Source organism: Pyxicephalus adspersus, chromosome 1 (genome assembly GCF_032062135.1).
Source record: "Pyxicephalus adspersus chromosome 1, UCB_Pads_2.0, whole genome shotgun sequence".
NCBI classification, from domain to species: domain Eukaryota; kingdom Metazoa; phylum Chordata; class Amphibia; order Anura; family Pyxicephalidae; genus Pyxicephalus; species Pyxicephalus adspersus.
This window is the reverse complement of record NC_092858.1, coordinates 116,108,207-116,121,368: the sequence shown is the minus strand read 5'-3', so window position 1 is coordinate 116,121,368 and position 13,162 is coordinate 116,108,207. Positions and strand designations below refer to the sequence as shown.

General features: G+C 37.2%; 1 protein-coding gene across 1 annotated transcript in view; it reads right to left on the bottom strand.

Moving 5' to 3' along the window:
• Positions 1 to 3,056: 3,056 nt before the first annotated feature.
• MDM4 (MDM4 regulator of p53) overlaps positions 3,057 to 13,162 on the bottom strand; it is a gene marked incomplete in the record, with an annotated part of 14,702 nt that continues 4,596 nt past the window's right edge. Inside the window, 3 exon segments of the mRNA XM_072424715.1 lie at positions 3,057 to 4,713; positions 5,058 to 5,141; positions 10,622 to 10,774. Of these exon segments, the coding sequence (XP_072280816.1) occupies positions 4,183 to 4,713; positions 5,058 to 5,141; positions 10,622 to 10,774 (768 nt within the window).

The window sequence follows — 13,162 nt, the reverse complement described above, 5'->3', positions numbered from 1 at the left end:
ATTAACCAATTATCTAGTTCAACTTTGACCCAATAGGTTCCAATAATATATCAGCCTCCTTCCACACCTTCGCTAGAGAGATGCGTGCAGCTAATAAAATAAGCTTAATTTCCTGTAAAGGAAGTGGTTTAGTGGTTGATTAAGTTTGCTAAGTAAAGCCCCTTCCAATGTCTTTTCTATCTCTGTTAATATTTTTTTTAGAAATTAGTTTGAGAACTACCGAATAAAAAGTTTGGGCTTTCTGGCAGGGCCACTATGTGTGCTCTATTGTGCCCCTTTTCTCACACCCCCTAAAACATAGTGGGGAAGATTAGGGGTGATAACATGCAAAAAAAAATTCAGCGAAACTTTTGAAAGTGCTAGGGACATTTCACTCCACTGCTCCTGCTCCCAGGTCTTCCCTAGATCAGTTTCCCATAGTTCCATGTACTTTAGTTTTGTGGCCGGGGCGGCTAGTGTCATGTCTTATGATAATGTAGTTCTGGATAGAAACCAAAACAACAACAAAGGTAAAGGGATGGTGGAAACATGGAGAAAATGTAGGGTTCAGTACCATCTGGTTAGTATTTGTATTTCACTTCAATTTACTAGGGGATATTTTTGATATATTATTAGATATGTCATACCACTCCTCCAACTCCCAAGATATTCCTCAATCATATTCTCATACATTGCAGGTATTTAAACAATTTCTGAAAATGTGGAAGATTTCAAATTCCCCTGGCTGGGAAACTCTGCATCCCCCCCGAGGAAAGATTGTCAAACTTGCTACAGGAGGGCACAGCCTTACCTTGGTGGTCCTATTTACAAATCTACACTAAATTGGCAGACATAGTAATAATTTATCGACCCCTCTGTCCTCCTTTGATAAACTTTGACTGGCAGGTGTCCTGTTGAAACATACAACTTCCCCAATATACACGTTTCTCAATGATGTATGCTCTATAGGAGCACTTAGGTAAGAAAGATGATGAGAGGCTGCTCTGGGAAAGTCTCTTTCGGATACCCGATGGGAAGATGCATGTCAATTGGCACACAAATGTTCCATCAGCACCAGCAACCAGGAAACAAAGTTTTGACCCAGTGATACACCACACAAGACAACGTTCACAGATGGTTCCCCGACAGTACCAATGTCTGTTGGAGGTGTGGGACAAAAGGGGTACAAGGATCTATATTGTGGGAGTGTCACATAATTCAGCTTTACTGGAAGGAAGTGCTTTATATAGGGAAAAAATCCTGGGATTTCCATTAGTAGCTATCCCAGAAGCCTGTCTTTTGCACATTTCTAAATTGTCCTTGCAATAACATAAAGCTGCACTGACACTTCATTTTCTAAATCGCTAATTCCCAGGTTCCTGAAATCTACTAAATATGGGTGCTTAAAATGCTATAGTTGAAATGAGTCCACCGGGTGTAAGGGTACAAGAGTTTGGATGTAACACATCCTAAAGATGCAATCATATAAATTGAAAAAAAAAAAAAATTAATGCTGCCAAGGCCGGGATAAAATTGTCCTTCTTTAAAAAACGTTCTATTGATGCAAGATATATATATAAACTCTGTGTAGCTGCGAGAGACAAAATAAGGGTCCTCCAATCTTAAACCTACTGTTCAAGCCCAGCAAGCTTTGTCCTCACTGGACCTTAAAGCCCCTGGCCTGGATACCCCCATTCTCAAACATGCCCGATTCTCCTCCCACCATCGCTGCTTTGAAGGCTTGGCACCTAGTATACAACCATTTTAATCATCTGTCTTCCCTACCCTCCCTGCTGACATCTTTACTGGACAACCCTTTGTTGCCCCCTGGGCTTTTTATAGAGGGTCTAGAGGGGTACAACAGGGAATTTTGGCCTCAGACCCACCATTTTCTAGAACCCACAGATAGTACTTTTCTGTCTGCAGGTGACACATCCACTGGCTCATGTTCCTGGCTGCTTAATAGACAATTGGACAAATTTACTAAAGGCCTACACCTCTCCATACATACATACATACACATACCACTGACAACTTTTGAGAAGGTGTGTATGCTATCAGAGATGTCATACCACTTGGTTTCTGCTCTGTACAACATGTTCATAAGCTGTTATGACACAAATTTACCCATGTTTTTAGCAGATTGGCATAGGGAGCTGGGACAAGAGATAGCAGAACCTGATTAGCTCACTGAATTTGATCTAGTTCATAAAACCTATGTTTGTGGTTATACCCAAGAGAAAAATTACAAAATCTTATCACGATGGTACAGAGACCCAGTCTCCCTCCACCCTGCTTTTCAATCTGTTCCAAACACTTGTTGGCATTGTGGAGAGGAAGTTGCCACTTACTTACTCATATGGTGGGACTGCCCCACTCTATAGCCTTATTGGTGAGGGGTCTTTGAAATTTGCACAGACTTATATTGTACCAATATCCGACCTTCCCCGGCTCTCAGGTTGCTCCCAATCTCCCCTGACCCAGAGCTCATCACAAAGAAAAGCCTATGAGGACACCTTTTAGCTGCAGCACGCCAACTTATCCCACTATTCAGGAAACAGACATCCCCCCCACACTTCCACTCTGGGTCACAAGAGTAAATGAGGTTAAAAGGATGGAGGAAATGAGGGCCTTTGACAAGAACTGTATGGACAAATTTTCTGCCCCATGGGTGTGTTGGGAAAATTACAGAACCTCAAACCAAATTAAAAACTAAGATTGGTGCGCCACTCTTTACTTAGTAATACATTTTGATATTTTTCTCATACACATCTTGCTTCTTGGTTTTCCACTATACAGTCTATTTCTTTAATAAAAGATATTGAACCATAAAGTAGCCCATTCATTTAGTCAATGCAATATTATGGATTTAAAGTTTTTTTTACAAATAAATTGTTGTGACAAAAATTGCTAACATATAAAAGAGCAACAAAACATTAAACTTTGCATAGCGCACTGAAATTAGTAGTCTACAACTACTTGTAAAACACCTAAAACAGATGTATTATAAAATCAATTTAAAACACCCGGTAATAAAATGGGTAGAATTGAGGTTTTATAAATAAATAAAATGGCAATACCAATTACAAGCCTTTATTAGTAAAATCAGGTCTTTAAATTCTTAAAGCAGATCCTTCTGCAAAATTGACAAGTCAAAATAAATAAATTCATGGTAAGTATACAGTAAATAATTTTATTCTTCATGAAAGCTGTACCTGTTATAATTAAAAAGAAAAAGTAGGAATTCTTCCTCAGTAATCACTTTAACAACAAAACTAACTATACCAAGCCACAACCTTGGAGGCTGCAGGGGCCTGACCTCGTTAAGGCATCTGTGAACCCAATCAAAAAAACATGCATGTGCATCAAGATTTATATGACTTATCTTTGTGCCACCATTTAAACAAAGAAGGCTCTACGTTCTTGACAAGAAAAGTGAAAAAAATCATGCTGGGCGGGTGGTGTACTGTGACCTCTATGAAAGGCAAAACATATCAGTACATCGATTGACATACTTGCAAAAAAAAAAACAACACCTGCTTGCTCCTGGTATTGGCAATTTAGCTGTTTTTTTACCCTTTAGAAGATAAAAATGATTAAAGATATAAAATAAGCAAAATATTTTCCCATTTTTAATTATCCCAGAATATGTGGATTTCAGCATTTCTGTAAAAATCAAAATAGAAACACCTAGTAAAGCACAATAAGTCCTGAAACTTCAGGTATTTATTTGATGTAAAAAAATGTGTGGGTTAGAGATGTCAGAAAGCTGTAGAAACTGGCCACTAGAACACAAACAAATGAATGTGAAATCTAGAAAAAAAGATATAAATAAAAAAATATCAGTTATGGCGATATAAGATTTTAAAAATATTTCAATCCTAGTCTCCTAGACTATTGTTACCAAGTAAAACAATTCAATGGAACACAATTATGGCAGTGATAAAGCATGGTCACAAATTTGGAGACTAATCATTTCTACAATTCCAGGTAAACACTATGAAATATTTCACATCATCACTCCCACTTATTTTCAGAGAAAAAGGTGCTTAAAGTAAAAAAAAACAAAACAAAAAAAAAACCACACACACAAACATTGTACATTGCAAGATAGCATGAATGCCATAATTTAGTGAAAGACTCCTGGAGCCTTCATCAGATGTCATCTTAGAAAGAATTAGGACAATGTGGTGCTTCCAGTAACTATGCTACATATGTTTTCACCACCATCTGTATAGGTTTGTGGCAAACCGGACATCCTTTATGAGTCTTCTGCAGACTACGTGCACAGTGAAAGCATGTGACCAGATGAGCTGTACGTCCATGTACCACATTTCCATTTCGTGGACGTTGCCGGCAGAGCTTGCAAGGCTCCAAAAGAGGTCGGGTAGACTCCAATGAAGCTTCCTCAGACTGGAAGCTGAAAAGTGTGTCAGTACTTTCCGAAAGGCTTTTGATATTGGATGCCAGGTCTAGTGGCTCCAAAAACTGTGACATGCTTTCTGGTCCTCGAGCTCTAACCATTGGGGCAGACACTGTTCTTCGGCAGTCAGGAATGTCGATAGCACTATTTATTTCTTGGGAACTGGCCTTCGCTGAAAATGTTGGTGTGGAGACAGCATGAACAAGACGGGGGCAATCTGCATACCAGTCTTTGCGTAAAGCCCAGCAGCGAAAACAATAACGTTTGCCAGGAGAGTTAAACTTATGGCAGTTTGTGCACTGCCAGCAGTCCTGAAAAGAGATGCATACAAACTCTTTAAAGCATTAAAATAGATTGTAAAATGAAATGACAAAAGATTTATCTACTACCCATCAGAGGTTGGTATTTTACATTGTGAGGCCAGCACCTCACTATGTATAATTTACAATAGTATACAGTTCAGGGAAAACATTTACAAGCCAAAGAAAGTTTAAAGTGTTAGCACCATTATCTCTCTAGAACAAAATTCAACACCAAAAGATTGATATCCAAACATACCTAGTACACCAGCTGATTTATAATAAAAAAAAAAAAAAAAAAAAAAAAGGCAACATTATAACTTTAGAAACAAATTAATAACACAACAAGAACTCACCTCTGATCCAATATCAGTATCTGTATCATCACTTAGGCTCTGTGTATCCTCTAAATCCTCTTCATAAATCGTCAGCTCAAATACCTAGTAACCAGAAGAAAACAATTCTTGAAGAGTATGTAAACCCAACAAAAAATGAAATATATTGAAAATCAATAGAACATAAATGTGAAAAATGTTTCTCCACGTCTAGCACTCTCACTTTGCAGCACTGGAATCTTAAGCTGCATACACACGTGCAATTCTTGTCGTCAACGATAAGAACCGCACTATGCATGAACGAGTGCTGTACATACAGCACTGTTCTGCTCTATGGAGAGGGGAGAGCGGTGGAGCGACCCCCTGCTGTGCATTCTCCCCTTTCCCTTGCATTAGGATCGCTCATCGTTCATCTGGCGGATCCACGGGAGGTGAACGTCACAGGCTGTACACACAGCAGATTCTCGCCGGATATCCGCCCCAAGCCGATTGTCCGGCGAGAAAATTTTGACATGTGTATGTAGCTTAAGTTTCACATCTTAGCAAGAACACCATGTGAACGGAATTCATAATTTAGCACATTTATACACCAGTCAGGGTCCAAAGGAACGATCATGATCACCCACAAAAGTTAGATGCAACAAAGCGTCCTCAGGAGGACTGATCCACAGAACAGCTTTCGAGTTGTAGGTACCTAAGCATTTGAACTGGTGGTAAAGGATGAATGCTCAACAGACAGTGCCACTTCCAGTAAATGCTCACACTGGAAACAGTTTATTTTTAATATTTTTATTCTATATTTCTCATAAAGCAATTTGACTTTGCATTAGAGCTTTAATACATCAGAATATGTGCAACAATAACAGAAATGACACTGGCATAGGCAAAAATAATAAGATCTTAAACCTAACATTTAGTTGCCCAACCTTTAAAAGGAATCACTGGAAACAAGCCATTCTTGTAATTCATAACACAGCTCAACAAAAAAAAAAATTTTTCCCCTTGCGAAAGATTTTTCAATGTATTTAGTGTATTTCAGGTCTGCTGAATCCAGAAATGACATCAGTTTCCTTGAATTGGCTCTGGTTCTTTTGATACAGGATTTGGAATAGACGATTTTACCATCAACAAATGTTAAGACAGAATATTATTATCAATCTTTTTTTACACCGATGTTTTGCATTTTATATATTAAATGTAGCATTATTTTTATGAAACTTTCATTTGCCTTCTTTTTTTTCATTTTTTTTTTTTTACAGAAATATGAGTTCTTTAAAAAGAAATTTGTTTAAATGATCCTAATGTATTTTTCTACATTTGTGGTGAATATTTCCAGCAAAAACAGAGAAGATGGAAAAGTATTGGGCTTCCCATATGGTATGCGTAGAGTGTCTACGTCAGTGAAAAAATGGAAAACTGAAAAGTTTGAAAGTTGGTGTACCTGTGGTAGGACGAGAGCCCAAAAATCATGATGATTGTTATTTTTGTGCTGTGAATGTAAAAGGTTTCAATCGTTACAAGAAAAAAACAAGTGGGAGTACCCGGATTTGAAATTAAGCAAGACGACCTGTGCGGCTTGGTGCTGATTTTCCCATACCAGTGTTCAGTACACTCCCCGATATTCCTGAATCGGACATGGAGGGTATACAGTGTTTGGAGCGTATTCCAGGAGTTAGCAGTGGAAGTGAATATGAAGGAAGTATTTTATAAAACTAGCAGTTCTCCCAAGAAGAGCTTTTTGATTTATTACGTTAAGTCTGTCAAAACAAGCATCTGAACCTTTAGCATCCAGGCCAAAAGAAAAGAACTGTCTGGGCCTAGAAGTTAAAATAACGGTTTATAGGACAAAAGAGGTGACACTCCTACAATATTTCAGTGAAGATGGAGACTTAGTGTACTGGTGTAACATCCCTTGACTATCAGCCCATATGGGAGTACCAGAATACCGAGCAGAAGACTGGCGGCTTTTCAGAAACAGTTCCACTCGAAGTTTAAAATCTGTTGTACTGCATAATGGCAACTGCTATGCATCAATTCCAATTGGTCACTCAACAAATCTTAAAAGAAGAATATCAAAATGGTCTTACAAAAGCTTTGCTATCATGAACACCAATGGGCCACCAAAAGGTGCAGCGAACATTATTAACAAGCCACTGGTTGACAAAGAAAACAGTCATTCTCCCTCCCTTTTAAAATAACTGTAGAATATTCTTTGTCATACTTATTTTACTTATTGACATAGTTACATAGTAGGTTAAGTTGAAAAAAGACATAAGTCCATCAAGTTCAACCACCAGGGAAATAAACAAATCCCAGTCATAAAACCCTATAAGACATGGTTGGTCCAGGGGAAGGCAAAAAAAAAAAAAAAACCTGGTACAATTTGCTTCATCGGGGAAAAAAATTACTTCCTAATTCAATCGGATGTTCCCTGGATTAACAGTCACTGTTATTTTTACTGTAAAGCCTTAATACCCTTTTCTCTGTGCTTCTAGAAAACCATCCAGCTTTTGCTTAAAGCAATCTATAGTAGTTGCTGAAACTAATTCCTGAGGGGGCCGATTGTACATTTTCACAGACCTTACAGTGAAGAATCCCTTCCTTATCTGTTTTTTTATCTTTCCTGTTTTTGCTTCCTGTTTACAGCTTACATTAAATGAAATCATATTATGATCACTGCTACCCAGATTCTCGTATATGCACATTTGTTATAAGCTCTGCATTGTTAGAAAGAACTAAGTCCAGCAGAGTATCATTACTACTTGGGTCTTCTATAAATTGTACCATAAAATTATCTTTAAGTAATAAATTCACAAATTTCCTCTCTTTTGCTGTTCCTGGAGTGCCATTACTCCAGTCAATGTCAGGGTAGTGGAAATGTCACATGAATAAAACACTTCCATTTTTTTCTATCTGTGCTAGTCATTGATTCTCTATTTCTTCCTTAGCACTGCCAAATTGTGAATATATAGCATGCAGGTATACATGGGAAAATTGCTTTTCATTTATTTTTTTCGGGAGACATGAAGAATTTTTCAATGAGCTGTAGGAGTACCAATAAATCCATCCACAGTTGTATACTGTAAGCAGGAAATACTTAATCTGTAGTGAGTGTCTGTAATAGCTAAAATGACCTCCACAAAAAGCAAAAGTCTGGTTAGCACATATTAATAACTATCCTGCAAGTGGTAGTGATCCACAAAAGGCAAGAAATCTTTTGGAGGTGGGAGGATTAGCTCCAAATGGCAAGTTGACAATGATGCAACTCCAGGCAACAGTGTCTCTTTAGGGCTCCTGTCCGTATTCATGTCCCAAAAAAGGGGTATTTCAGGAGAACAAAAGTCCTTAAAATCAACGGCTTTCATACTAACATAAATCAACTGTCTATTCTTGCTTTAAAACCAGCACTTGGCTCTACATAAATCAATAAACCAGAAAAACTGACTCATACAGTGTCAAAGCCCCTGCTGATTAGAAACAGGTGTGCTTTATAGGCTTGTGGGTCTTTGGAATATGTGGGACCCACAACTGGGAATCTGTGCCATTCTGTTCTTGAAGATTCCCAGTTATACCAGTCCCAGGACAGAAATTTTACAGCTCAACATCTATTCAGGCAAAAGTAAGAGGGAGGAAGCTGTGTGAGATCCCCATCTTTTGGGGCATGAAAGCACAGCACTGGCCCAGTTACACCAAAAACACAATAAAAAAACAGTGGAATAAATAGGAGGAAAGTGTGGGTCATGGCAATTGCCACAGCTCTAGACCTACAAAGGTACTGCACTGAATCCTTAGTTTAAAGATAAAAAGCACAGGAGATAGTGTGGACTTTCCAATGCAAAGTAATTAAGAATGGCCAGAAGGGTTCCAGGGAATAACACTCAGTTGTTGGCTGTTGAGACATCCATAGAATAGCCAATGATTGCAAGAGATCTGTTGCTGCTGCATTAGATGGGGGTTCAGATCACCACTGACCCAGTACTGGAGGTCTTGCACTGTAAAGTTTCTTTTCTTGACCTTATGTAAGGATAAGGAGGCGTCCGCCTATTTACACTATATGAACACAATTAGCTTTTGACCTTCTCCATAAGTGGCAGGGACATGGCGCATTTACACCATCTGGCTTCCTGGACCATCCTTATATCTTTTAAGGGATTGACTGCACTGGAGAAGTTAGGGCTTGCCCCCATAGATCCAAGCTCTTTTCTTCAGGACTCTTGTCCATCAAAATACTGGATGCTGACTTGGCCCCAATGCAGTTCACTATACATATTTTTAAGTTGCATAACTAAATTTCAAGTGACAATTCAACTTACAGTCTTCCTTTCATGACTCTTAGATGCCAGACAACTATGGCAGTTACTATGTACATTGTACTGGTCAAATTTGCCCCCTCAAATAAAATAATTACTCTTCTTCACAGTGATACAGAGTAGATATGAGCTTTATCACACCTTCTATAGTTATCTCCAAACCTACCATTTTGCTGGATTGTGAACTAAACTCCCAACTTTCTCTTACTTTTTCTGTAGGAGGCCCATTGTGTAGGCTTTGAGCCTCGAACCTGCAAACACTCTTTCAAACATCCCTATCCATTTAAAGGACAAAATATTCCTGGCAGGAAAATGACCATTCCCAACACCCTTTGAGCTGCATACATGTGTAAATGATGTTCATTAACAGGAGCTTTTAACAGCCCAACTGTATAATTGATAAAAATGTGTGTCTGTGTGTCTCTTCGGACAGAACATGTTCTCAAAACCTCTCTCAGTCACCCGAAGGCTATGTACACACGTGCAATCATTGACTAACCACTGCACGATGCATGAATGAGCGCTGTTCACACGCAAGATTCTTGTCTAGTATCAGCCCTGAGCCGATTATCAGACAAGAACAATTGCACGTGTGTTTCAAGCATTACTCATATTTGGACAGAAACAGGGACTGAGAAGTGAAATAATGGCAACATATTGCATGCTGAGAAATGCAAGTTATTTTTATGAGCAACACGTGAACTTTATCATTATTTTTAAACAGTATTTATATAGCTCCAACATATTGAGCAGTGCTGTACATTGAATAGGGGTTGCAAATGACAGACAGATACAGACAGTCACACAATCTAAGAGGTTGTGCAGTTTTATACTGCTATAGACCTTATATTTAGTCACCTTTGTAATATCTGGTTGGAATTTCTTGTAAAAAGTGTCCCCAATTCTTGTTGTATTACTATCTATGACAGGACCCACAATTCATGTTTTATTGTATCTATAGTAATTGATTTTTAGTGATGTTTCTGTGTGTTATCTTAGGTTTTCTGTATTTGTTTTATTGGAGAAAAGAAAACAAATACATTATACATTTGCATAACCTACAAAGCAAGTTTTGGGACTTAAGGTAAATACAGAAGAAAACGTAACAAAGAATAAAAGGTTTTACTGTAGATTCTCTCTAGGCTAGGTAATTTTCTTTTAGCAATGAGGTCCACAGATACAGTGCTATGACATGTATGACATTTACATACAAAAAAAAATGTTTTAATGAAGGTTTACTAAATGTGGCATTTTATTTTTTAGGTGAATACTCACCTTTTTGCTCTTGTCCTCTTTTACTTCTTCATCTTCACTAGCTTGTGAGTCTATATGATCCATTTTCACCTCTAAATTGATTTGATCTGACCGATTCTCATTTAAGAACCACAAATCATCTGTTGTGTCTGAAACAAGGGCTGTATCAATATCCTGCAACAAAAAACATTTTGGCTCATCTTAGGTTTCGTTTTTTTTTTTCTTTTTTTCCATACTAGAACACAACTTAAAGCTAAATATGTGTTGCAAAAAGTACATATATCCTAATACAACTATGCCTGTAATCCTAACGGTGCAAACAAAATATGTAAAGATTTCTCTAGGGAAATCCTATCGGTGGCAGACAGCACTGAATGTAGGTTTGTAATGTCTTGAAGTAACCCTAAAGCAAATTAATAAATAAATAAATCATTGGGACTGCTAGCCCCCTTTAAAAAGTTTTTTTTTTTAAATTGTATGTAATTGTGCTAGGTCACTGAGAAAAAGCAACAACATGACAGCTAGGAAATTGACAGCTAGGAGCAGTGAGCACACATATGTACATACATTTCTCATGACAGATGCATGTTAATCAGAATTAAATTTTTCCATCCTTTTGCAGATTTAGATGGTATTATGTTAGCCTCTATTAGCATATGCAGTTGCAAGCTGGCAATTCTAAGAGTAATTGAAGAAAAGTAAATCAATAAAAATCAGCTTCTTCAATTGCAGAGCTAGAGAGAAGCAGACTAGGACTACCTCCAACCTGTGATGATGTGCATTTCCCAGTACATATCTTTGTTGGCAAATTATAGTGGTCATAATCGTAAACACCGAACAAGATTTGTTTCTACAATTTTTGCAATAGTTACATAGTTAGGTTAAAAAAAACTCAAGTACATCAAGTTCAAGTTCAACCACTAGTGAAATAAACATACTATCACATGTTATGTTATAAACCTACCATGCAATATGCAACATAAAAATTTTTTAAATGCAGTGTATTATATTACAATAGATATATTTCTTCTGTGTGTTCTACTCTATCAAACACTTATGAATGAATGGCACGTCCCAATAATTACGCTGAAAAAGAAAAAGAAAACTTTTCAAAAACACCAGGGACTTTAGATTAGTAGAGCAAGTATCTTTGGAGGATGTGGTTAGAAATTATTATAAGTTTTTACTGGATCAAAAATATAAATTTTAGTAGATTCAGCAATTTATTTGCAATTATTTCCTAGGCTTATGATGACTTTTCTTTATAGGTTTCGTTATAGGTGCAATTAAGCTTCACAATTGCTGAAATGAAAATAAGCATGTTTAAAGCTAAAGAAAAAATGGTCAATCCTTTTGACATGGTGTTGGAAGTGACAAAAATTGTGTGTGTAGTTCAAGAAGAGAAAACCCTGGCTTGTGTGGTTTTGAGAGTGCACATGCTAGGTTTCCCTTCTCCCATCCCTTTCTTTTCTACCATTTACCTTTTTCTTCCTTTCCTGTAAATATTCTTTATATATACCTAATTTGTATCTATAATATATATATATATATATATATATATATATATATATATATACACATACATACACACACACATATATATAATGCATAGTATTAGAATCAGGTGTTCCAGATAAAATGTCAGTGGAAAGAACCTCCACGGATTTGCCAGAAAACAGCCTTTGCATTCCAAAAAGATCATTACAGCAAGACTAAATTTTCTAAAGAAAAAAACTGGTCAAAAAACAGGCCTTCTAGAAAAATTAGCTCTTTGGCACAACTCAATGAATGGAAATTGTGCAATGGAAATTGTATTGTTTGGGGTTGTTTTGCTCCTAAAGGGCTTTGGAAGTAGGCAGCAATAACTAATATATTTGCATTAGTACTTGAAATGAATAAAAGGCCTTCTGTCCAAAAGTTTACCTGTAAATTTCAAGTTGATTTTAGCAGTAATTTAAAGGTGGCAATACCAGTTTCTGAGGTCAAAGGTGTATTTACCTTGCTTTCCATACATGATAAGATGCCCAGTTCTGAGACAAACCTGGCCTGGACAGAACAAGCGGACACAGAAACCTTTCTAATCAGCTTAAAGGGAAGTTTCTGAAGGACTGATTGTATCACATATTATCTCTACAACTTTAGTGGAGCTCTGTGGAAGAGGAGCCATGTTGAATTAATACCTTAAAGTGGAACTAAACCTACAAAGTAAAAGTGTTTCAAGCAGACAGGTTCTTTACTGCAGAAGTGTAAAATAATGTCTTCCTTGCAATACCAAAAGAAAAAAAAGCCTTTAGAAGGCTTTTTCCTCACATTTTTATGCAATCTTTTTGTTCAACCAAGTGAAATAAAGCTGAAAGTCTGAAGTTCAACTGCATCTGAGTTGTTTCATTTAAAATAATTGTGGTAATGTACAGAAGCAAAATTAGAAAAAAGTTGTCTCTGTCTAAATATTTATGGACCTAACTGTATACTTAATACCGTATTTTTCGCTGATCAGAAGGGAAATTTAAATTGGCACAGGGTGATCAGAAGGGGAATTTAAATTGGCACAGAGTGATCAGA